The sequence below is a fragment of the Silene latifolia genome, chromosome X (genome assembly GCF_048544455.1).
Source record: "Silene latifolia isolate original U9 population chromosome X, ASM4854445v1, whole genome shotgun sequence".
NCBI classification, from domain to species: Eukaryota; Viridiplantae; Streptophyta; class Magnoliopsida; order Caryophyllales; family Caryophyllaceae; genus Silene; species Silene latifolia.
Window position 1 is genome coordinate 25944631 of NC_133537.1, and position 23117 is coordinate 25967747.

The window sequence follows — 23117 nt, forward strand, 5'->3', positions numbered from 1 at the left end:
TAATCAGGTACAAAGTTCACAAAACTAGCTCCAAGGTTCACAATATTAGCTCCAAGATTCACAAAATCTTACACCACCTAATCTCACTTTTGACAATTATAACTCGAAAAATGACAAAAAATAGAATGACTAAAAATAGGCCTAAGGTGACATAAAATATACCTAAAGTGACTGAAATTGACAACATCACGAAGGCGCCTACCAACCATTATGGTGAACTCTTAAGGTAAAAGAACATTGATGAGCCACAAAATAAAATTTCCCTAGAACCGTAGAAACAAGTAAAGTAGATGAGCCACTACCTGAAGGTACACTAAGGATAACAAACTGTCCAATGCGCAAGATCTGGACATGAAGTATTGCAGGCTGCATAAGAATAAACTTAGGTTACGTAAATACTGGTCAAAGTAATGGCCGACATTTTACTCATATTCTCAACAATAAAAGTCTTTATTCATAAATAATTAGTACGGTGTCCAGAATAAACTATGGACCTAGACATGGCAGCAACATTGGTAGTCTAAGGAGGTTCAGCACTAATGCTTGTGTGTCTAATGTCACCGTCAGAGACGTTAGTATGCAAGGCGCGATGACAGGAGTCCACATAAAGACATGGCAGGTAGAAGATGAACGACAAATATTACTTATAAAAAGTTGAGTAATATCATCAGTGCATAAGAAATAAGTAACAATACCTCAAGCAGTACATTTGTGTAATAAACTTTATATCATAGAAAAATTACTTGTATGTTATATCGTTTTTAACTTTTATGCCTCCAACTATTCTGTTCTCCAGGGTGGTTCCGGATATGTGCAAGGAATAATGTTCTCAAACATTCAAATGACCGAGGTTCAGCTACCGATTGTGATTGACCAATATTATTGTGACAAAAGCAAATGCAAGAATGAAACAACGGTTGTTGCTGTGTTAGGCGTCACATATGAAAATATTAAAGGAACATACACAGTAAAACCAGTACATTTGGTGTGCAATGATCGATGACCTTCAAACATAACCTTAAATACCATACAACTAAAGCGACTGTAAGGACTTTATCGAATATATGATCCATAATGAAACACACATCCAAAGAACGATAAGGTAATCACAAAAATTTGTACTCAAGCATCCAAAAACTCGCAAAATAGAGGTGAAGCTACTAAAATTAACTATGAAACAACAACATAGACTATTTATGCTAATAAACTTAGGTATTATTCAACATTTCGTAATGAGTGTTTCGTCACAAACCTAGGTTACATGAAATCGATCCTAACTAACAATGAACAATAACAACGAAGCTCCAATTGCGAGCATAATGGAGCACAATAGAAACGCATAGAAATACATGAAATCGAGTGAAGGAAAATTGTAAAACAAGAGCAAAACAAAGTAATTAAACTAATAAAATAAGTTTCTAACCAAAAGTTAACAGATTAAGCAATAAAAAAAGAAATCTAGGTAGTAAATAGTAAAGAAAGGGAAAGGTACATACGAAGAAGCGGAGAAAATCGATCAAAACCTGCAAAACAAGAACGAAATAAGTAATTAAACGAAAATTTAACAGATTAATTAAGTTGATCAAAAATTAGTGTTTTGGAAGCGGAATGAAATCGGGATGAATCGAAGTGAAAATTAGTTTATCAAAATTACCTAATTCCGAGAAGAAATTATGTTGATAATGGCGATCAAAGGTTGACTGATAAAATGGCGATCGAAATGTGAGTGAATGGCGAAGACCGAGTTGTAGACGAAAACGGGATGAAGAGAGAGAAAGTGAAGAGTGTGGAGTCGGTGGAGTAAATGATGGAATATGACACGAATTGTGTTTGTTAGATTGGGTTATGTACGGGACATGTGGACGTATCTGATGCTCATTAGTTTTTAGATCCAATGGTTTAGAAATGGTTCAGCTGCCTCATCCTAAGGAGGGTGCCTCACATGATTTAATATATATATATATATATATGGGGTTTTTGTAAAATGTGTCCAATGGGCATATGATAAGCCTTATCTAAATTCAAATTAATGTCTTTAATTAATTTATTTTCACTAATATAATATTTCTTCACCCAATTGTGAGTGGAGAAAAATAAGGAAATGGTTATTATAATTGAGAAAATTTGGGAAAATTGGATAAATTAAAGATGGAATAAAGCTTAACCTATGCCTAAAATATTTATTAACATAAACATTAAATTGAATACAATAACTTACGCCTATCTCAGCAGCTCGAGGATTAACCCACTCGCCCTTCTTATTTTTCTTCATCTTCTGAAACAACTTGTACGGAGTGGCCTCTGCACCCTGAAAGTAGCATGAAAACAAGTAAAATCAAGTATATTCGCCAATCATTTATATTAACCACTTTTTAAAAGCAATATAAACAATACTCACCAATTTCTTAAAACCATCGGAGCAACTCTTTCGACCAAGAGTGTGGGTGCCCAATGCTTTCCCATCTTTAGCACCCGACCTCCGATTTACCTTGTTTATTTTTGAGTTTTTGGCAAAATCGGGATCGGTTTCTTCCCTTGTCTTAAGGTTCTCCCACCAAGTATCAGACACCCAATCTGGCTTTTTCTTATTATACTTCAATCCATTAATAAGAGAGATAATCCGCCTTGTTACCCTAGTCTGCTACTCAGGCCTAGGATCATGGCCACGATCGACGGATCTTACATGAGTCTGTTTCAAAAGCAAGTGTCAAATTAGTTATATAAAACTTAAGCAAATTATTATATATACTTAAGAAAATTATTATTGAAATACATAATTATAGATAAGTGTCAAATTAATTACCACAAAATAATTCCACATCTTCATACGCTGTGCTTGGCTCGCTTCACCCCATCTAGTGAAGTACTCATCTTCGAGGTTACGGGTGAACGACCAAGTAACATATTGCTTGATCTCCGAATCATCCCACCTGAAAAACACATAAATATTTAAAAATAAAACATTATTATTATATATATATATATATATATATATATATATATATATATATATATATATATATATATATATATATATATATATATATATATAGACAAAATCCGGTGAGTCCACCTATATATTTGACTCCCATGAGTCCACTTATGTATCACGCACTACACATAATAATATCACGAATATTTTTTTTTCGAAATTTTTTTCAGAAGGGATTGTAAATCTAGGTACTATCCCTTAAAGCTTGCCCTTCTTAGCATGAGATTAAAATATGGGGTCTTAATCAACAATAGAATAATACATGAAGGTGCTCCATACATTAGCAAGTCTATCCTTGACCCACACGGCCACACATGCGTGCACAAAATCTAAGAAACTGTAAATTTCATGATTAATATAGCTTACAAGTATCTGTAATTCTCATTTAGTCCCGTCTCAATGACTCATGATGATATTACCATGAGACTAATTCATATTAACTGATCCGTATCTAAATTATAGAAGAATAGAATCTGATTGTTAAATTGAGTCGTGACAAGAACAATGTAATTGTATGGGTAGTGTATTGATAAAAATTCAGACGGTCTAAGGGTCTACTTGAGTTGAGAGTTGAGACTATCTCTCTAGTAGATTATGAAATTCTTAGAGATACATCAATCGTCAAGTGAGCTGAATCAGCTGATGAATTTTGTACTTGGTTGTTCGCTCCATTACTTACACCAACTTGCTGATATTATGCCTACATATATTCCTACAAAAGTTGCATACAAACCGATGGCAAAAACTCAAATGCAAAATCAAGTTTCACTGATATGCAATCAGCTCAATACCCAATAACTCACTGATATGCTTATTATGGTGGTTATTTAGATCTCAAATGATATTTTATGCTGAAAAATTACTGTAAAATTTATCAAAATCATTTAAGATGCTCACAAATTTCCATTGTACCGCTGTAAAATGATATAGCGTGCAAGCTTTAGAGAAGTAGTTTGGCGTATTTTAGGTTTTGTGGTGTGATTTTGTATAGTATAACACGTGATATTGTTTAGTACAACCAGTGATATTGTTTATTATAAGGTGTGATATTGTTTTGTATAACTCGTGATACTCTTTTACCGGATTCACAAACTCAGATACAATATCACATGTTATACTAAATAATATCACAGCTTAAATTTTTTTTTAAAAAAATAAAATAAAACTTTTTATTAATTTTTTTTTTTTAAAAAAAAAAACGTGATATTTTTGTGTACAACGTGTGATACATAAGTGGACTCACGGGACTCAAAAAGATAGGGTGGACTCATGTTATCCTAATTCTATATATATATATATAGAATTACATCTCATTGAAGGGTTACAATTGCACTTCACTAATCTTTCTCCCTAATCTTGTATAACTTCTTCTAATCTTGTATAACTTCTTCCTCATTCTAATCTCCCTACCTACTTCCTCATTATTCATTCTTTAATACTTCTCTCATACCCTCATTCTCTCTCATTCCTCTCATCAGTAAACCAAAAAAAAAACCAACAAAAAAAACCCAAAAACACCCAACCTCCCACCACTTCCGCCTCCCTCCATTCGATCTCCACTGCCACCTCCCTCCATTCGAACCCCACCAGCACCACCTCCTTCGTCTCCCTCCATTCGAACCGACACCACCGCAGCAACCACAACCCACCACGACCCAATGTCCTGCCGCGCACGCCACCACGACCCATTTTCTCCATCCCACACATCCTGCCGCTCCACCACAACACCAACACCAACACCAACACCGCAACAACCTTCCCATCACTCTTCCCCACCGACAGCAACCACCACAACAACACCCCACCAACCACGGCCACCTCCTCCTTCCTCACTCACGGTCACCTCCTTCTTCCTCTCATATCAGATCTGAAATGCGCGACCCACCGTCGCCCTCTCCTATAAGATTTTCATATTTTTTTAAAATATTTGGTATTGGCTTTTGTTTTGTGTATTTTGTTTTTTGTCTTATCTTGTTTTGTTTTGTTTTTTGTCTTTTTTTTGTTTTTTAGATTTATTTTGCTGCTTTCATTGTTAATTTGTTTTTTTTATTTGGTTTATTTTTTTGTTATTTGGTTTATTTTTTTGTTATTTGGTTTATTCTTAGATATTCGTGTTTTTTGTTAGATTAATGGGTTTTCGTTATCATGGATTACAATTATTTTCGATTCTTTTTTCGTTTCTTTTTGTTGGTTTTTATAAAAGTTACACTATTTACGACTTAAATTATACCCTGGAAATATTAAAGTTATACTATTTACGACTAACGTTATACCCTTAAAACATTAAAGTTATACTATTTACGACTAAAATTATACCCTTAAAACATTAAAGTTATACTATTTACGACTAAAGTTATACCCTTAAAACATTAAAGTTATTGTTGGTTTAAAGTTAGTATTGGTGGTTTTAGGACTTCGGTTATATATTGGACTAAAGTTATACGATTTTGGACTAAAGTTATACGATTTTGGACTAAAGTTTCACGCTTTTGGACTAAAGTTATACAAAAAATTAGACTAAAATTACATAAAATTATATAAATTCCAACTAATTTATCGAAAATGACTAAAAGTTATACAAAAATAGACTAAAGTTATACAAATAAGGTCTAAAGTTATACAAAAATAGACTAAAGTTATACAAAAATGGACTAAAGTTATACAAAAATGGACTAAAGTTATACAAAAATGGACTACAATTATACAAAAATGGACTAAAGTTATACAAAAATGGACTACAATTATACAAATATGGACTAAATTTATACAAACAATAATTATATAAATTCAAATTTATAGTGTTGGTTTTTATTTGTTATTTTTTATTGTTATACTTATATTTTTTTTCATTTGTCAACAAAGAGAATTGAGAAAACAAAAGTTATACTTTCATTGAAATTACACACATTTCTACTGGAGTTATACATTCGTTGAGTAGAAGTTATTCCTATCGTTACTAGAGTTATACATTCATTGAGTAGAAGTTCAACACATTGAGATTCCCTATGTCGCTTTTTATATTAAAAAAAAATACGTATGATGAGAGAGATTCTAGTGAGAGAAAGTTCTAAAAATTCTGTTTTCTTTTAGGGTTCTGATGCAATGGCTCGAACAAAAAAGCATAACAATAATCCCAAATTAAATTCTCAAAACACACAAAAATACGTTTATATCTTCTGAAATTAAGGATCTGCAATCGAATGATTTAGATAATGAGCTTGATATTCAGGATGATTTACAGGAAAACCTGGTAACTGCTCAGCAATCAACTGGAAAGAGGCAGGATGCAGCGAGTTGTTCCCATTCAGTACCGCCGAAACCTCGAATTTCTGTTGAGGATGTTTCAGGTGAGATTGAATTTTGGTCAACTGCTGTGTATTGCTTTATTATCGGTGCGAGGCCACCATGGATGGTGGTTAATGGTTTTATCAAGCAGGTTTGGTCTGGTTTTGCGATAGATAAGATATCGTTCATGACAAATGGTATTTTTATTGTTCGGTTTAAGACGAAAGAGCATCAACAGAAGGCGTTAGATTATGGTTCGCTTATGTTTGATAGTAAACCCGTTATAGTTAATGAATGGAGGCCTGAAGCATGTCTTGTTAAGCATGATGTGCAGGTCATCCCAATCTGGGTTAAGTTGCAGGGATTGGATATTAAATTCTGGGGGATGAATAGTCTTAAGAAAATTGGTGGTAGTATTGGGAAGGTGATTAAATGCGATGAGAACACTGTTCGCAGAATTTTTTGAGCTTTCCTCGGTTGCTTATTGAGGTGAATAAGGATCAGGATTTTCCTAAGGACATTGTGTTTGTGGATGAAACTGGGAAGGATCAATGTGTGCAGGTTGATTATGAGTGGCTTCCAATCTCTTGTCATAAATGCAAAGGGATTGGGCATTCTCAGGATCAATGCAAAATTGACTCAAAGAAGGAAGTTCCCAAGAAGGTCTGGAAGCCTATGGGACCTAGACCTGTTAAGCCTGTTGATCCTAAACTTGGGACCAGACAGCCTACTGGTCCTAAACTTGGGGTTAGACAGACTGGTGTTCCAAAACAGGTTGTGGTTCAGCATCAGGCTGTGGGACATAAGGATAAAACTCCTATGAGCTTGCCTTTGGTGAGTCCTGTGCTTACTCATGTGGTTCCCCCTGTGAGGAAAGTTAATTTCCCTACTTCAGCCCGTATTTTTTCCAGATTGGCTAGAGATGATCCTCCTGAAGCTAGCTCTTCTGGAATTAAGGGGCCTGGATTTACCTTTATGGATGCTCTCAACTCTGCTATTCAGATTTCTAAGAGGAAGTTGGATGAAATGGGGTCTGTTACACCTCTTACTGATCATGGTTAACGTTGGTTTCTGGAATATAAGAGGGTTAAATAGCCTAACAAAGCAGAAGGATCTTAAATGGTTTCTTCATCAGAATAATGTTGGGTTATTTGGTCTTCTTGAAACTAGGGTTAGATGTAGTAATTGGAATAAAGTGCATAATAAAGTTTGTAGTGATTGGGCTATTTGCACTAATAACTCTAGTCATAAAGGTGGTAGGATTTGGTTAATTTGGAAACCTAGTTTGTTTACTATTAATGTGTTGGAGGTTACTGCTCAGACTATTTTTGCTGAGGTGATGGATAATGGTAAGGGTACCAAGTTCAGACTCACTGTGGTTTATGGCTTTAATAAGTTAGCTGAGAGGTCTGATCTCTGGACTGCTTTGAGAGGTCATGCTGCTAGGGGATGAGGTCCTTGGGCTGTGTTTGGGGACTTCAATAATGTCTTATTTCTTGATGAAAGGATTGGTACTGAAATTAGTTGGGCTGAAATCAAGCATTTCCAGGATACTTGTCATTCTTGTGGTCTGGTTAATGTAAAGACTATTGGTAATTTTTTTACCTGGAATAATAAACATGAAGCTGGCTCTAGGGTGTTTAGCAGGATTGATAGAGTCCTGGGGAATGATGATTGGGGAATTGAGTTCCCAGATTGTGTGGCTAAGTTCTTTCCTGAGGGGTTATATGATCACTCCCCTTGTATTATTACCCTCAGGGAGCAACATGATAGGAGACCTAGGCCCTTTAAATACTTTAATATGTGGGCACTTGCTGATGATTTCCTAGATGTTATTAGTCATACTTGGGAGGTAGTTGTTCCTGGGACTCCTATGTTCTGTCTGGCTAATAAGTTGAAATTTTTAAAAAAGCCTCTGAAGGGGCTCAATAAGGAAGGGTTTCACAATATTGAGCATACTTATAGCTTGGCTCATAAGGCTTTGCTACTTATGCAAGAGGAGATGCAGAGTACTCCTTTGAACTCTGAGCTGTGTGACAATGAAAGAGTTATTGCTAAGGAGGTTGCAAGGCTTCTTAAAGCTAAGCATCAGTTTCTTAGTCAGAAAGCTAATATGCAGTGGATTGAGGATGGTGATGATAACACAGCTTTCTTCCATGCTTCTATTAAAAGAAGAAGAGTTGTTAATAAGGTCTTTCAAATTAGTGATAACACTGGGGTGCTTCATGAGGAACCTGATGGTATTAATAAGGCTTTTGAACTGTATTATATGGAGCTGCTGGGGTCGGCTAAGGAGACTCAGCATGTTGATAGAAGTGTGGTCCAGTCTGGGAGGATGGTGCAGCCTGCTCATTCTGCAATTTTAATGAAGCCAGTTACTCCTGAAGAAATTAAAGCTTCTATGTTCTCCATTCCTGGAACTAAAGCAGCTGGCCCTGACGACTATTCTAGCCAATTCTTTAAAGATTCTTCGGAGGTGACTGGTGGCACTGTCATTCAGGCAGTTATGGATTTTTTTTGAGCAGGGTAGGCTATTGAAGCAGGTTAATCATATTGTGCTAACTTTAATTCCAAAAGTTGATATGCCCAAGCTAGTGACTCAATTCAGACCTATAGCTTGCTGTAATGTGGTGTATAAATGCATTACAAAACTATTTTGCAATAGGTTAATGGATGTGTTGCCTGAGCTTGTTAGTGATAATCAGAGTGCTTTTGTTAAAGGTCGAGATATTGTTGAGAACATTTTGATATGTCAAGACTTGGTGAAATTTTATAATAGGAAAAATTGTACCCCTAGAGTGATGATGAAAATAGACCTCCAAAAAGCGTATGATACTGTTGAATGGGGGTTTGTGAGGGATATGTTGGTTGCTTTAGGCTTCCCTACTGTTTTTATTGACAGGGTGATGGAATGTATTACTACACCATCTTATTCTATTTCTCTTAATGAAGGGGTGTTTGGTCACTTTAAAGGTAGGAGGGGGTTAAGGCAAGGAGATCCCTTGTCTCCTTTACTCTTTACATTATGTATGGAGTATCTTAGCCGACTCCTAATGGTGGCTCAAGAGCAACAGGACTTCAAATATCATTCCTTGTGTAGGAGACTTAAACTCTCCCATTTGTACTTTGCTGATGATTTATTAATGTTCTGTCATGGAGATTTGGGATCTGTCAAGGTGATGCTGAATGCGTTTGTAACCTTCCCACAAGCTACTGGATTACAAATGAATGTGGATAAATCTAATGTGTATATGAATGGGGTAGATGACTTGATGAGGGAGCAAATTCTCAAGGCTACTGGTATGGTACCTGCTAAGCTTCCCTTTAGGTACTTAGGGGTACCTATTTCAGCTAAAAAGCTATCTGTTTTGGATTGTGCTGTCTTAGTTGAGAGAGTGGTAGAGAGGATTCGTGCTCTTGGGGCACGCAAGCTTTCTTATGGAGGAAGACTGGTGCTTGTGAGGTCAGTTCTTGGTACTCTTCATAATTATTGGGCTAGGATTTTTGTTTTGCCCAAGACGGTCATTAGGAGTATTGAGGCTGTTTGTAGGAACTTCTTGTGGCAGGACAGTGAGCATTATGATAAATCTTCTGCTGTGTCATGGGAGAAGGTGTGTATGCCCAAGAAGTATGGAGGGCTTGGACTCATCAATGCTGGGATGTGGAATATTGCAGCTATGGGTAAGTATATTTGGTGGATTATAAATAAGAAAGTCCATTTATGAGTGAAGTGGGTTCATGCAATTTATATTAAAGAGAAGGATTGGATGAGTTATTTTCCTTCTCTTAATGCTAGCTGGTCTTGGAAGCAACTTTGTAAGGCGAAAGAGATTCTCAAAGAAGGGTACATTGGTAACAGTTGGATCACTTTGGGTCAGGAATATATCATTACAGCTGGGTATCATTGGCTGCTTCCTACTAGGTCTGAGATGCATTGGCATCATTTGGTATGGTCGAGAATTGGAACTGGTAAAGTTAATTTTATTGCTTGGCTTGCGGTTCAGAGCAGGCTGATGACTAGAGATTGATTAATACGATGGGTGCCAGGGGAGAGTGGTTGTCTGCTTTGTGGTTTGATGGATGAGTCGCATGCTCATCTTTTTTTCTCCTGTGCATTCAGTTGCAGGTGCTTGCAGTTAGTGTCTGGCTGGCTTGGTGTTGACATTCCTGCATAGAATACTGTCACATGGTGGCTGTCTACGCGATGCAGGTCTTTGTTACTGAAGAAAATTACTGGAGCAACCATTTGTTCTCTTTTTTATCAAATATGGTATGCTAGGAATAGGTGTTTACATGATCAGGTGTTGTTGATGCAGAAAGTTGTTTTTCAAGCTATTAAGAATGTAATTTGTACTAGAGTAAGGAAAGTTGTAAGTAGCAAAATGCAAGTGAAAAACGCTCGGTTGATTGGGAGGCTTATGTCCTAGTCGATTGGAGTTGTATCGTTTTGATGTTTGGTAATATATGACTTACATTTCGACCAAAAAAAAAAAAAGTTCAACACATTTCTAATGTAGATATTTGTATAACTTTAGTCCATTTTTGTATAACTTTAGTCCTTATTTGAATAACTTTAGTCCATATTTGTATAACTTTAGTCAATTTTTGTATAACTTTAGTCCATTTTTGTATAACTTTAGTCCATTTTTGTATAACTTTAGTCCTTATTTGTATAACTTTAGTCCATATTTGTATAACTTTAGTCAATTTTTGTATAAGTTTAGTCCTTATTTGAATAACTTTAGTCCATATTTGTATAACTTTAGTCAATTTTTGTATAACTTTAGTCCTTATTTGTATAACTTTAGTCCATATTTGTATAACTTTAGGCAAATTTTGTATAACTTTAGTCCATTTTTGTATAATTTTAGTCCATAACAGTATAACTTTTACCCATAACTGTGTAACTTTAGTCATTTTATATCATTTTTATATAAAAATGTGAAATATAAGCTTAAAATCAACAAATTATAAGAATTTTTATATAGCTAAGATTAAAACAACAAATTTTATGAAAAATATTTTAGTAAATCTTAGATGAAAAAAAAGTATCTCACAGAAAAAAACGAGATTTAAAACCCGAAATCTTAAAAAAAAAACGTATAACAAGAAGAGATTTAAGATTAATAAAAAACAAGACGATTTTTAAAATGTCAAAATATGAATTATAGTAACTTTAGTATATTTAAGATTAATATTAACAAATAGAAATAAAACAACTCCAAACAAACAATTTAATACAAAATCGAAAAAAAAAACAAAAAAAAGACGATAAAAAAAAGACACACAATCTGAAAAAAAAAAAAAAAAAAAACGTTGACTTACTCGATGTGCGGTGGTGGTGGTGAGTGGTGGTGTTGGGTGGGGTGGTGGAGTGGAGGTGTCGGGTGGGGTGGTGGTGTATGAGGAAGAGGGGTTTTGATTTGTTTGGATTTTTTATTTTTGGGGTTTTTTATTTGTTTGGATTTTTTGGGTTTTTTATTTATTTGGATTTTTTGGTTTTTTTTATTGAGGTTTTGAGAGAAGAGAAGAGTGAAATGTGTGAGATGAGAGAGAAATGGGTGGGTGGAAAACAAATATATAGTAAATTAGTGATTAATTAGGTGGATTAGTGAGTAGTGTTTATTAGGCTTTTAATCACCTTTGGGTGAGTTCATCTCATCCCTCCATTTCCCTCAATTTAATGGCTCTCTATAAGACTTATGGACTTAATATATATGGGACTTACATGATCCCTTTTCTCTCTCTCTCTCTCTCTCTCTCTCTCTCTCTCTCTCTATATATATATATATATATATATATATATATATATATATATATATATATATATATATATATATATAGGGCGGGATCCCGTGCGAACCAAGTTTTAGTACGAACCGTACGAACTAAGGGTATGACATTCTATTTCACGCAAACAGTTAACACCTATAAAATTAACTCCTTTTCCTTTCCTATTCCATACTCCCCCGACCTCCCTTGACTCTCCTCTCCCATCACTTATCCTCACCTGTTGTCGCCGCCGCCGGCGAGATACGATGACGCCGGCGCATCACCGGCGACCAGTGTCGGTGCATCTCGTTCTTTGGTACGTATCTTCGGTCACCATGACCTCCATTTTTCCCTGCCTTTTCTCCACCGGAGAACACCACCACCATCTGATTCTGTTGTCACCGAACCTAACATCCCCAGCGACGTTACTCTCACACAGTTGATTCATTTCTGGAGCGAGAAGGGTGACCAACGACGGCGAGGGGATATGATTTTCATTTTTAGATTTACGGTAAGTAGATCTGAACAATTAATAAACAATGGTGGTTATGTTATTGGTGGTTGTTTGTATGTTTGATTATATGGTTGCACTATAAACTTCTCATGCTCAAGTCCCAACTCCTATTTTCTGCAACGACTCATGTTTTAAATTTTTGCAATTGAAGGGTTGCTGATTTGAGTGTTGTGACTGAAGCGAAGAACCGCAAGGTGGATATGGACGAAACCTTTTTTGGGTATGTCCAGACATTTTCACACTTTGATTGATAGAAGGGGAATCACAATGATCACAATGACAGATTGCTAGATACACCCATTTGAGTTACTAGATACATACTTTTACCTTGCTAGATACACGAAAGACAGTTTGGTAGTCTAATTGATAATTAGTTCGTGGATACACGAAATACCAGTCCGGATACACATGTATTGCTACTGGATACACAAATCGATTTGTGTATCTAGTAGTAATAGCATGTGTATCCGGTGGTAATACCATATGTATCTATTGTATCGATTTGTGTATCCCGTAGTAATTATCATCCTTGTTATAGTGATTCTTTTGCTTGCACATGCTTTTGATCTTCTTCGTTCTTTTATATCAATCCTTAAAATACTGACATTTTGCAATAAGAAGTCATTCTTGTTAGAGCTATTATTAACCAAGGTACCTTTGATGTGGTGTAATTTTCGTGTGGTACCCCTCATGTATCGGGTTTACACATGTCCCTACCTCTTTATTATTAGACCGTGATGTGGGAATAGAGGGCATCAGGGTGATGTTGTCCTTGAGATCAATAGCGAGGGTTTAGTGGACTGCGTGATTTGTCAGCTGATCGAGGTCAGTGGGGCTGCTGGTTGTGGGATTCATTGGGAAAGGAATTGGGGATGTTAGTTATGGCAGGGTTTTTGGGAAAACACACTGGTTCATTTAGCACAAAAATGAGTTCATCAAACTTAAGAGTTAATCAACGATATTTACTTCCAATCTCCAAGAAAGAAAGCCGCCTTCATGTTCGCTGAATAACACCCCTGTGAGATTATGTGATGTACCCTTCAAAATATGGCATAACTAAGATAAGATACCTACTTTCTTAACATTTAGTGGGCGAAAACAACTGTACTGTGCACCTTGAACTGACTGTAAAAGTTAGAACTGACCGTTGCGCACTTAGTTTTTACTAGAATGGACCTATCTGGTGTTTATTCCTCCAACCCAAATCCCGAACTAATGAGTGTCCACTTGCTATCGTATTTTTTTTCAGGTGACTGAATTCGTTACATGTGAAACTGAAATAACACTTGTTGTTTACAAATGACCTTTTCTTTTTGTATTGGAAGAGATGTTTTAGGAAGTCTGCAACTAGTAAAAGTTATAGAGCTTATAAATATCCTTGCAAACTAAACTTATATCGGGCGTAGCAATCATTGAGATGGGTTGTATAGTAGAAGTAGATGCCAATTATTCTGCCTAGTACATGTATCAGTTTAACCTTGAACAAACAGATTTTCATGGTCACGGATTGTGTAATAACAAGTTCTCTTTCCACTGGTTCAATTTGAGTGATGTTGTGCATTTCTAATACTTGCACTCGACCTTCATCTGCTGTAATTTTCAGTTCTCAGAGGGATAGCAAAATGGAAGGCACAAGTGCAACTAACGATATGGAAGTTGAAGGAGCTGAAGTTGGAATAGCGATATGGAAGTTGAAGGAGCTGAAGATGAAGGCACAAGTGCAATTGTGATTGCCGACTCAAAAATTCATATTTTGGGATCTGCTACAAGCATCAAGGTAGCACGGAGTTTGCTTTGTAGTCTTATAACGGGATCGCCTGCTGGCAAAATTTACTCCAAACTTAGAGCAAATAGTGCCCGGATGGCTGAAAGTTTTTGATTTTTCAATAGTTCACAGAAGATGCCTGAGTTTTGTAATATGGAAGTATGATCAGAAGATCTTGGTGCAGACACTGTCATTTCTATACTTAATTTATTCTCCGCATTTTCCTATCGTATATTGGGAGGTTAGGGTGGTGCAGATCTATCATGTACTTCGTATCATGTTGGTTACTTTCAACTTTCATGAGAATTTCATTGTAGTTTTATGCGTTTCTGAACCTTAGCTCGTGGATACAGAAAATACTAACCCGGGTACACATTGTATTACTACTGGATGCACAAATTAATTTGTGTATCTAGTAGTAATACCATGTGTGTCCGGTACTAATACGATGTGTATCCGAGGGTAGTATTAAGGGTGTCTTGGTAATTTGTACGGTTCACACGATTGAAAATGACGAGGGGCTTAATTTAATATATAAAGGGATCTTCCAGGCAATACCGTTCTTTTCACTTCAGTGTTATGTCTAATGTTGCCTACATTATTCCCTCCTTTTTATTTCATTTTTATTTATATTTTGGATTTCTGATATGGAAAAAGAAAATTGAAAGCGGAAATGGGTACGCTTATTATAAAGCATGTGTGTTGAATGAGTCATTTTGAGTCATGATTAATAAGTATGGATAACTAAGCATTACTGATCCTTTATTAGAGGAGTAAATTTATATGATTAAATTGTTGTCAAACAGAACTATATCATCAACTCCCGAGGGTTCAAGTCAATTTGATTTTGGTGTTTGACTGAATTGAAAACTTATGCTACACAGAATGATCACTTAAAATCCCAGCTTAGTTTTAACATTTGATTGAATTTTAATTACATAAATAAATTTCAGAACATGCATGACAATATGACATTTGATTGATCAACAGTGACCTGTAATGGATACCAGAAAGTTGAAGATGAGACTATTTTAGTGAATTACAATGACCTGAAAATCGGAAATCTATACCGTTTCAAGACATTTGAGTGATTCCCAAAGTAAAGCTTTTAAAGTAGGGAATCAAACGTCAAAAACTAGGTTGAACTCTTCAAGATGATCACCATAAACCTCATGCTTCAGCAGCTTTAGTCTCCTTGTTACTACTATTTGGACCACCCAACAGGCTTGGCTTAAAACCCTTCTCCAGCATAAGCTCCACCTCTTAAATAGGCAGCCCTTTAGTTTCAGGCACTACCAAGTATATGAATATGAGTCCAGTGACTGAGAACCCTGCGAACAACAGGAAGGTACCCGATGATCTTAAGGCATGCGTTAATGTTAAGAAGGTCTCACTCACTATAAGATTTGACGTAGAGTTGAAGCTTCAGGTTTACAGCAATTCTGGCCTATGTACTAAATTTGATGATATACACCTTCAGGTTTAGAGTATCATCTTGACATCTTGAAGTTTTTTCTTCCTTTGTTTCAGCTCTTGATGCCTCCAACTTATATAAAACACAAATTGCATCATGAGGTATAGTAGATTTATCGCTTTTTGCAGGGCTTTCGGGATTCAGAAATTTTCTCAATTCTGCGAACTTATACTATACCAGAGCATAATATCATGACAGTGAAACCAAACAAATTTAGTGACTATCCGAAACAGGAGAAATTTCACTTTGGGCCAAAAAGGATGCCAGCTTTCCGAAATTACTCAATTATTTGAAATGTGAAATCTCAGAACCTGCTTCCACCATTTTTGGCACTTTAATAACATCGTCTGCCATGACTGGATTACTTCTCAGTGATATTTGTTGCCAAACCCGACTGCTAAAGTGCTAATCTTTGATGGGTTTGGGTTAAATTGCAGGAATTCGGAAACATTTTGGTAAAATCTATAAGAAAAACTTTTTCAGAAGCATATGTTTTCCGGAAAAAAAAAAAAAACCATGAAGAGCGTAAATTTTATGTTAGCAGCCGCTTTGTTAATTTTGAGTTGTTCTTTGTGTAATGCTCAAAACAAAGGTAAAGTTGCAGCACCAATATCATCCCTGTCATTACCGACCAGATTATATGAGCCAAAAGTATTGCTAGGTTAAAAAAATACATACCTGTCATTCATCTTCTCTATGCGCAATCTCTCCCGAGAAGCTTTGGATTCTGTCTGAAAACATGTCTTAGTCGATGTTATTAAACCCACACTAGCCATTCAGTTTTCTTAACCCGATTTAATTGTTAGATCTACAAAAAACAAAGCAATATTTCAACAAAGTAATTTTCCAGCAACATAATCGACAATTTGGAGCCAGAAAATGTTCTTAGTCGATTTTATTATCGCCGGCGACGAGCGAAAACAAGCGATGGTGATTAAATCTGCGGGGAAAGAGAGAGGGACGAAAATGGGATGGAAAGAAGCGCCGCCGATAAGTGAGATCTGATGGAGGAGCAATGGTGGTGTGCCGGCGACGTCGACGTCGGAGCTCCGGTGATGATATGGTGGTGGTGGTCTGATCAATAAGGATGAAGGAGTTGTGGGGTTAGTGTATGTGTTTGGAGAAAGATGAAACGCAGGAGTAATAAGTCATCTAATAACAGCCTTTGATTTGTTTGATCTAAGGGTTGAGAAGGAGTTAGTTGCAGTTCGCACCGTAATTTGGTTAAAGACTGAGGATCCGATTCTATATATATATATATATATATATATATATATATAGAAGAGATCAACTAAGTCCCTTATATCATATTAAGTCCATAAGTCTTAATGTGGGCTGTTGGATCAAGCAAACCAATGGCTAAGATTGCACACAAAAAGCGCAGTAAACCCCACTCAGCATATATTTCATATTTACCTCTCTCCACTTACCCACTAACCCATGCATGCTACTGTTATGTCCATCAGTCTGTCATCATTTCCCTCCTCATTTCCCATAGAATTCAAAACAACTTGCCGTTTTTTCCCCTCTATTTTCTGTCATTTCATCTTCCTTTTTCTTTCTTCACATTCCTGATAACTCCACTCGCCATTTTCATCTCCGCCAATTAATTCCAACTCACAATTCATCTCCACCAATTAATTCCAACTCGGCTGGAAACTCGCCTGTCTCCATTTTTTTATAAGGTATTTTTTCCATTCCTTATTTAGTGATTTGTACTTGTTTTTTGTCAATTATTGCCTTTGCTAAACTATCATAAAACGAGTTCATTTGATTTTTCAATTTTCAATTATGGTTTTGCTGCTCTTGATTTGTTCAATTGTTAATTATGGTTTTGCAGACGAAATACGAGTTCATTTGATAATTAACAATTGTTTTTGTCAAGAAAATTGCCAAGAAACCTGAATCAAAGGTAAAAAAATCTCGTCTTCTTTGTATAACTCTTATAGAATGATGTATAACTTCAACTAAATATATGCATAATTTGAATCCCAATTGTTTTTCATCTACAGATGGATGTTGTAGAAAGTATTGACAAGGGACTTGATACCAAGGTTAAAAGTTTTGACTTTTATTTATCTGCAGACAGTCATTGTATAACTCTTCTTACATTTTGAATAACTTTAGTATTCAGTATGTATAACTCTTGTTACTAGATGTATAACTCTACTTTTATTCCGTTGTATAACTCTTCTGATTCTCTGACCAACTCCACTTTCATAATGTATAACTCTTATTGTTATATGTATAACTCTACTTCTATTTAGTTCTATGCTTAGAGTTATACAATGTATGCCTAGAGTTATACATTTTGTACCTGGAGTTATACATTATATGCCTAGAGTTATACAGTATATGCCTAGAGTTATACATTTTAAACCTGGAGTTATACATTATATGCCTAGTGTTATACAGTATATGCCTAGAGTTATACAGTATATACTTGGAGTTATACATTATATGCCTAGAGTTATAAAGTATATGCTTACAGTTATACATTATATGGTTAGAGCTATACATTCTATGGTTAGAGTTATACATTATATAAATTTAGTTTTCAGAATGTCTAACTTTTGTTATTATATGTATAACTCTACTATTATTCCGTATAACTCTTCTGATTATCTCTTCTTTTGAATGGTGAAAAGAATTTTGGATTTTATAGAATTTTGGTTGAAAAGAAGAGATGACAAACCATTCAAAATTCTTTTTTGTATAACTCTTATAGAATTATGTATAACTTCAACTAAATATATGCATAATTTTTGATTCCAAGGTTAAAAGTTTGACTTCTTATAACTGCAGTTATTTGTTGTATAACTTTTATTACATTTTGAATAACTTTTGCTTTCAGAATGTATAACTCTTGTTATTATATATATAACTCTAGTTTTATTCCGTGTAACTCTTGATATTCTCTGACTATCTCTACTATCATAATGTATAACTTTACTTATATTTTGTATAACTCTGACTATTTATTGTATAACTTTAATTCACAGTATGTCTATTTCTTTGTTGCAAATATCTCTAACTGCAACTACAGTATGTCTAATTTTGGGTGTTGTCCTTGTTTTTCCCCAGATGGCTGATGCCAAGCCAAGGGTAAAGAGGGTGCACGAAATCATGGTTTCGTGTCGACCTCAAAGGCTTGTCTCTCTCATTGAAAAGCTTAATGAGGATCAGGTGGCCGCTGTTAAGAAAATTGGGTTTAGTGGCCTTTTGGAGCTTAAGATTAGCAGCTTCCCACTTGCACACGTTCGCCTATTTTTGAGTCCTTCTCTGATGGGTCATATGTGTTCAGGGCTTCTCGGAAGGAGTTTATGATCAGTAAGCATGACGTGCATGACTGTTTTTTTATACCTTTTGGACCCAACCCTCTCTCGTTGGTACCTACTGGCCCGCAGAAGGGGTCCAATGATCCCGAAAATAAGGCGCTCAAGGACAAATGGCGGCAAGCTTACGGGGTGGATAAAGCTTATACTTCAATAAGTTCAGGGAAAGTTCACAAGGAACTTATGGAGTACGAGGAGGCGGGCGATCATTTTTGCCGGCTATTTGTTTTGTTCTCTATGTCTTTATTCCTCGCACCCACCCCAAACAACGGGATAGATTTAAAGCTTTTAAGGGCTTTAGAAGACCCTAAAGCCATTCCGCATTTTGACTGGTGCTCTTATATTTTGGAAATTATGTGAAAGCGGGGACAGATTGTAAAAAGGCGGCAACGATGTTGGGTGGTTGTATCCCCTTCCCCATGATAACCTACTTTCAGCGATTTGATTACAAGGGTAGGCTGTGCCTCCACGATCTACCTCTGATTAAGAATTGGAATGAAAAATATCTTGTAGAAAGGCTAAAATTTGAGGTGTCTCAAGGGGGATTGGGTAGGTTAACTTTGTTTAAGACCAAGTATCCGAGGTGCCTTCAAGATCCCTCTTAGATTAAGAGTTTGGACAGTATCACCCTCAGCGACCCTCGTGAACCCAAACTACTGTTGCTATCGCCCCCCCCCCCCCCCCCCCCCCCTCTCCTGCTCAACTTCTGAGAAGAAGTTCATTCAGATTGAACTACCAGCAGGTGTCGAGGATGACCAGGAATTGAAAGCTAGGGCTGTCGATGTAAGTTCAATCTATTATATATTTTGCAGATTGATTTTGTTTCAACTGAACGAACCCATCTATTATAATATAACTAACTTACTGTACTTCTTCAATGCAGCGTACTCACGAGCTTTATCTACAGATGCAAAGGAACGCTATTGTGTTCTATTCATGGTACGCAGATGTAACCGCAAGGATCAAAGCTGCAACTAGTGATCCGACTGGCCTAAAACCTAGTCAGGCCTCCCAATAATTCTTTGAGGGTGAAAAGATTCAACAGTACATCGCTGATGTAGAACATATTGCAGAAAGGCTGAAGGTTTCTGTTGGTAATGAACCTGCATTTGGAGAGGTAGATCGTGAGTCCCCACAAAAAGATGGTGGAATCGATGCATCTACGCGTCAAATAAGGGAAGTTCTGTCTAGTCTGGCCAATGATGGGGGTGGCAGGGGTGGCAAGCCTTGCGTTGAGTCGCATGGAGAGTCTGACAAAGCTGACGCGCCAACGAAATCAGTTGCAGTTTCATGGTCACAGATTATGGAGGAAGTGGGAGGTGTTACTGTAGATTCTATCCCGTTGTCAGATGCTAGCCCAGGGTTAGAGGATCAAGTTGTTCACAGCCCCGTCCAAACTGACACAGAGCTGTTGTTGGAGGCAAAGTACACAGTGGAGGAAATTGAGCAAGCTTATGGACGGTCAGAGGCAGCCGAAACTCGGCCTGGGGTAGGTGATGAGGTGAATGACCAAGTACATGGAGAGGGAATGAAAGAAAATGTTGAAAGATTGTCAGACAATCAACCGTCAGATAAGGAGATGGAAAAATCTACGGTCCCATCGTTGCCAATGGATACACAAGAATTGATGGAGTGTAGGTTTTCTACTGTTGAAATGAAGCAAGCTTTATGTGGACCTCTAGCGGCCGGGAGTGGTCCTGGTGGTGAGGTAAGTTTGTGAATCTGTGCTAAATATTTGTTATACATTCATTTTTTTTAAACACTATTAGTCCTTTAAATTTCATATAAGGTAACAGTATGCACAACTCCAGTAATTCTGTAGTGAAATTTATAAATAGGTATAATAGTTATGTGGATCTGTATAACTTCAACGACCATTTTGCATAACTCTAACTGTATTAGGTATAACTTTACTGAAACTTATGATGAGCCCTTGTAACTCTAATGCCTCTTTTTATAACTTTATTGTTCAATCTATACAACTGCAATGACCGTTTGGTATAACTCTTAACCATATGTGTATAACTCTAACGCCAATATGTATAACTCTTATAGCATATATGTAAAACTTCACACATGTGTATAACTCTTACCCTTCTATGTATAACTGTAATGCATTGTTTCTGTAACTGTGTGACCTCTTTGTATCACTTTTATTGTTCAATTTGGAACTTCTTTTTTTACAAAATCATGGTGCTTAATTTTACTTATTTTCATACAGGCCACTGTACTAAAGGCTGGATTTGAAAATGTGGAACAACAATCTATCCACGGGGGTGAAAACGTAGTTGTTGTCGAAGGTGCGGAGGTCACTTCGGGGGATCCGTCAACGGAATAGAGTGCCTCTCACATCCCTCTGACTTTCATGAGCACGGCAGATGTGAATGAAGCATTTGCCGGGGTTGAAGAGCGCACGAGTAGTGAGGCAAAAGAAGTTGGGGTAGTTGATAACGTCGGTGCTAGAGTGGAGCGGTTTGCACCCCCCCCCCCATTTATGTGCCGCGATGTGACATGATCCACCATCCTTTCTTACTGCATTCAATTGTCCCTCTTTCGTGTATAGACGTTGTACCCGAGAACCTAGGTTGTTCTGAAGATTGTGGGGCACCCGAACCTGACCAGCACGTATGCTCACAGTTGTTGCGATTTAATAAGAAACGTTTCAGGACGATTTTCAGGGTGAGGAAGGATGTAATGGATTATGTCTTTGATCAATTCCACCAGTATAAGAAAGTGTAAGTAAAAGATAAGTTTTACCTAGATTTCAATATGACAGTTGCTGCGTGTCTCATTTTACTAATCCTTTATAGGGAACAATTGGTCACATATAACACCCCAAATTGCATAACGCGTGAGGATCTCCAGACATTGATGCCCGGGTTTCATATTATGAGCAATGTCATCGACTGTTGGTCTGTACTACTTAATCATCTTACGCACGCGAACACCGCAGCTGTTGCAAGTTCGCGCTGTTTCTTTGGCCTGGGTCACGCTGTAAGTGTGCTCCGAACTCCGCAAGTAATTTGTGACTATATGTACGTAACTTGTGATATAGGCTGACAACCCCCGTCTATCATTTGTATAGGACCTAGCAATTGCAATTTGGGATGGCAGGAAAAAAAACGTGGTTGTTGATCAATCGGAAGGCTTTCGTGCCTCGTGGGACCAATGGAAAAAATCGTGTTCTAGTCCATTCCAACTGGACTCTGATATGGTGAGTTCACTTATCAATATAGAGAAGTTTATCAGCTGAAGACACATTTCCATACTGGAGTTATACATTTTATGCCTAGAGTTGTACATTATGTGCAGTGAGTTATACATTCTATGGTTAGAGTTATACATTCTATGCCTAGAGTTATAGAGTGAAGTTATTCAGCAAAACTCTAGGCATATACTGTATAACTCTAGGCATATAATGTATAACTCTAGGCATATAATGTACAACTCTAACCATAGATATCATAACTTCAAGTATGCACAAAATGTATACCTCTAAGCTTCTAATTATGTGTTACCCCTCTGCCTTTTATGTTTAACTAATCTTGTGGTGCATATTTGTAGGTTTTCGTCCCGGTAAGCACTGGCGATCAAGATCACTACTCTTACATTTGCATAAATTTCCTCTCTGAGCAGATCGAGTACCTTGATAATCGATCTTACGAGGACGATCTTCTGACGTTACCATATGGAGGGCTTACGCGTATTAATGTAAGACTTATTAAACTGGTGACTAGATTAATTTTCAGCCCCATGGTTTTGTTAATTGATCTTCCCTTTAAACGCCTTGCCTAAATTCTGCCAGGCTGATGACATGGGAAAGTATATGGTCTCCAAAGGGCTCGACAAAGAGAAGAAAGTTGAAGGGTTTAATTTTGTAAACATTAAATTCAACTGGCAGGGAGCAGGGTTTTCTGAAAATGATTGTGGTCTTTACATCATGGTTCATATGTTGCTATACCGTGGAGAGCCATTCGAGT

General features: G+C 36.7%; 1 protein-coding gene across 1 annotated transcript; it reads left to right on the forward strand.

Annotated features, from left to right (window-relative positions):
- The first annotated feature begins 3586 nt into the window (after positions 1 to 3586).
- On the forward strand, positions 3587 to 8798 carry LOC141617081 (uncharacterized). Its single transcript, XM_074434250.1, has 5 exons — positions 3587 to 3754; positions 6222 to 6701; positions 6776 to 7308; positions 7361 to 7684; positions 7784 to 8798. Exons 1-5 carry the CDS (start codon positions 3587 to 3589, stop codon positions 8796 to 8798), a joined length of 2520 nt encoding a protein of 839 aa, XP_074290351.1.
- Positions 8799 to 23117: the final 14319 nt, after the last annotated feature.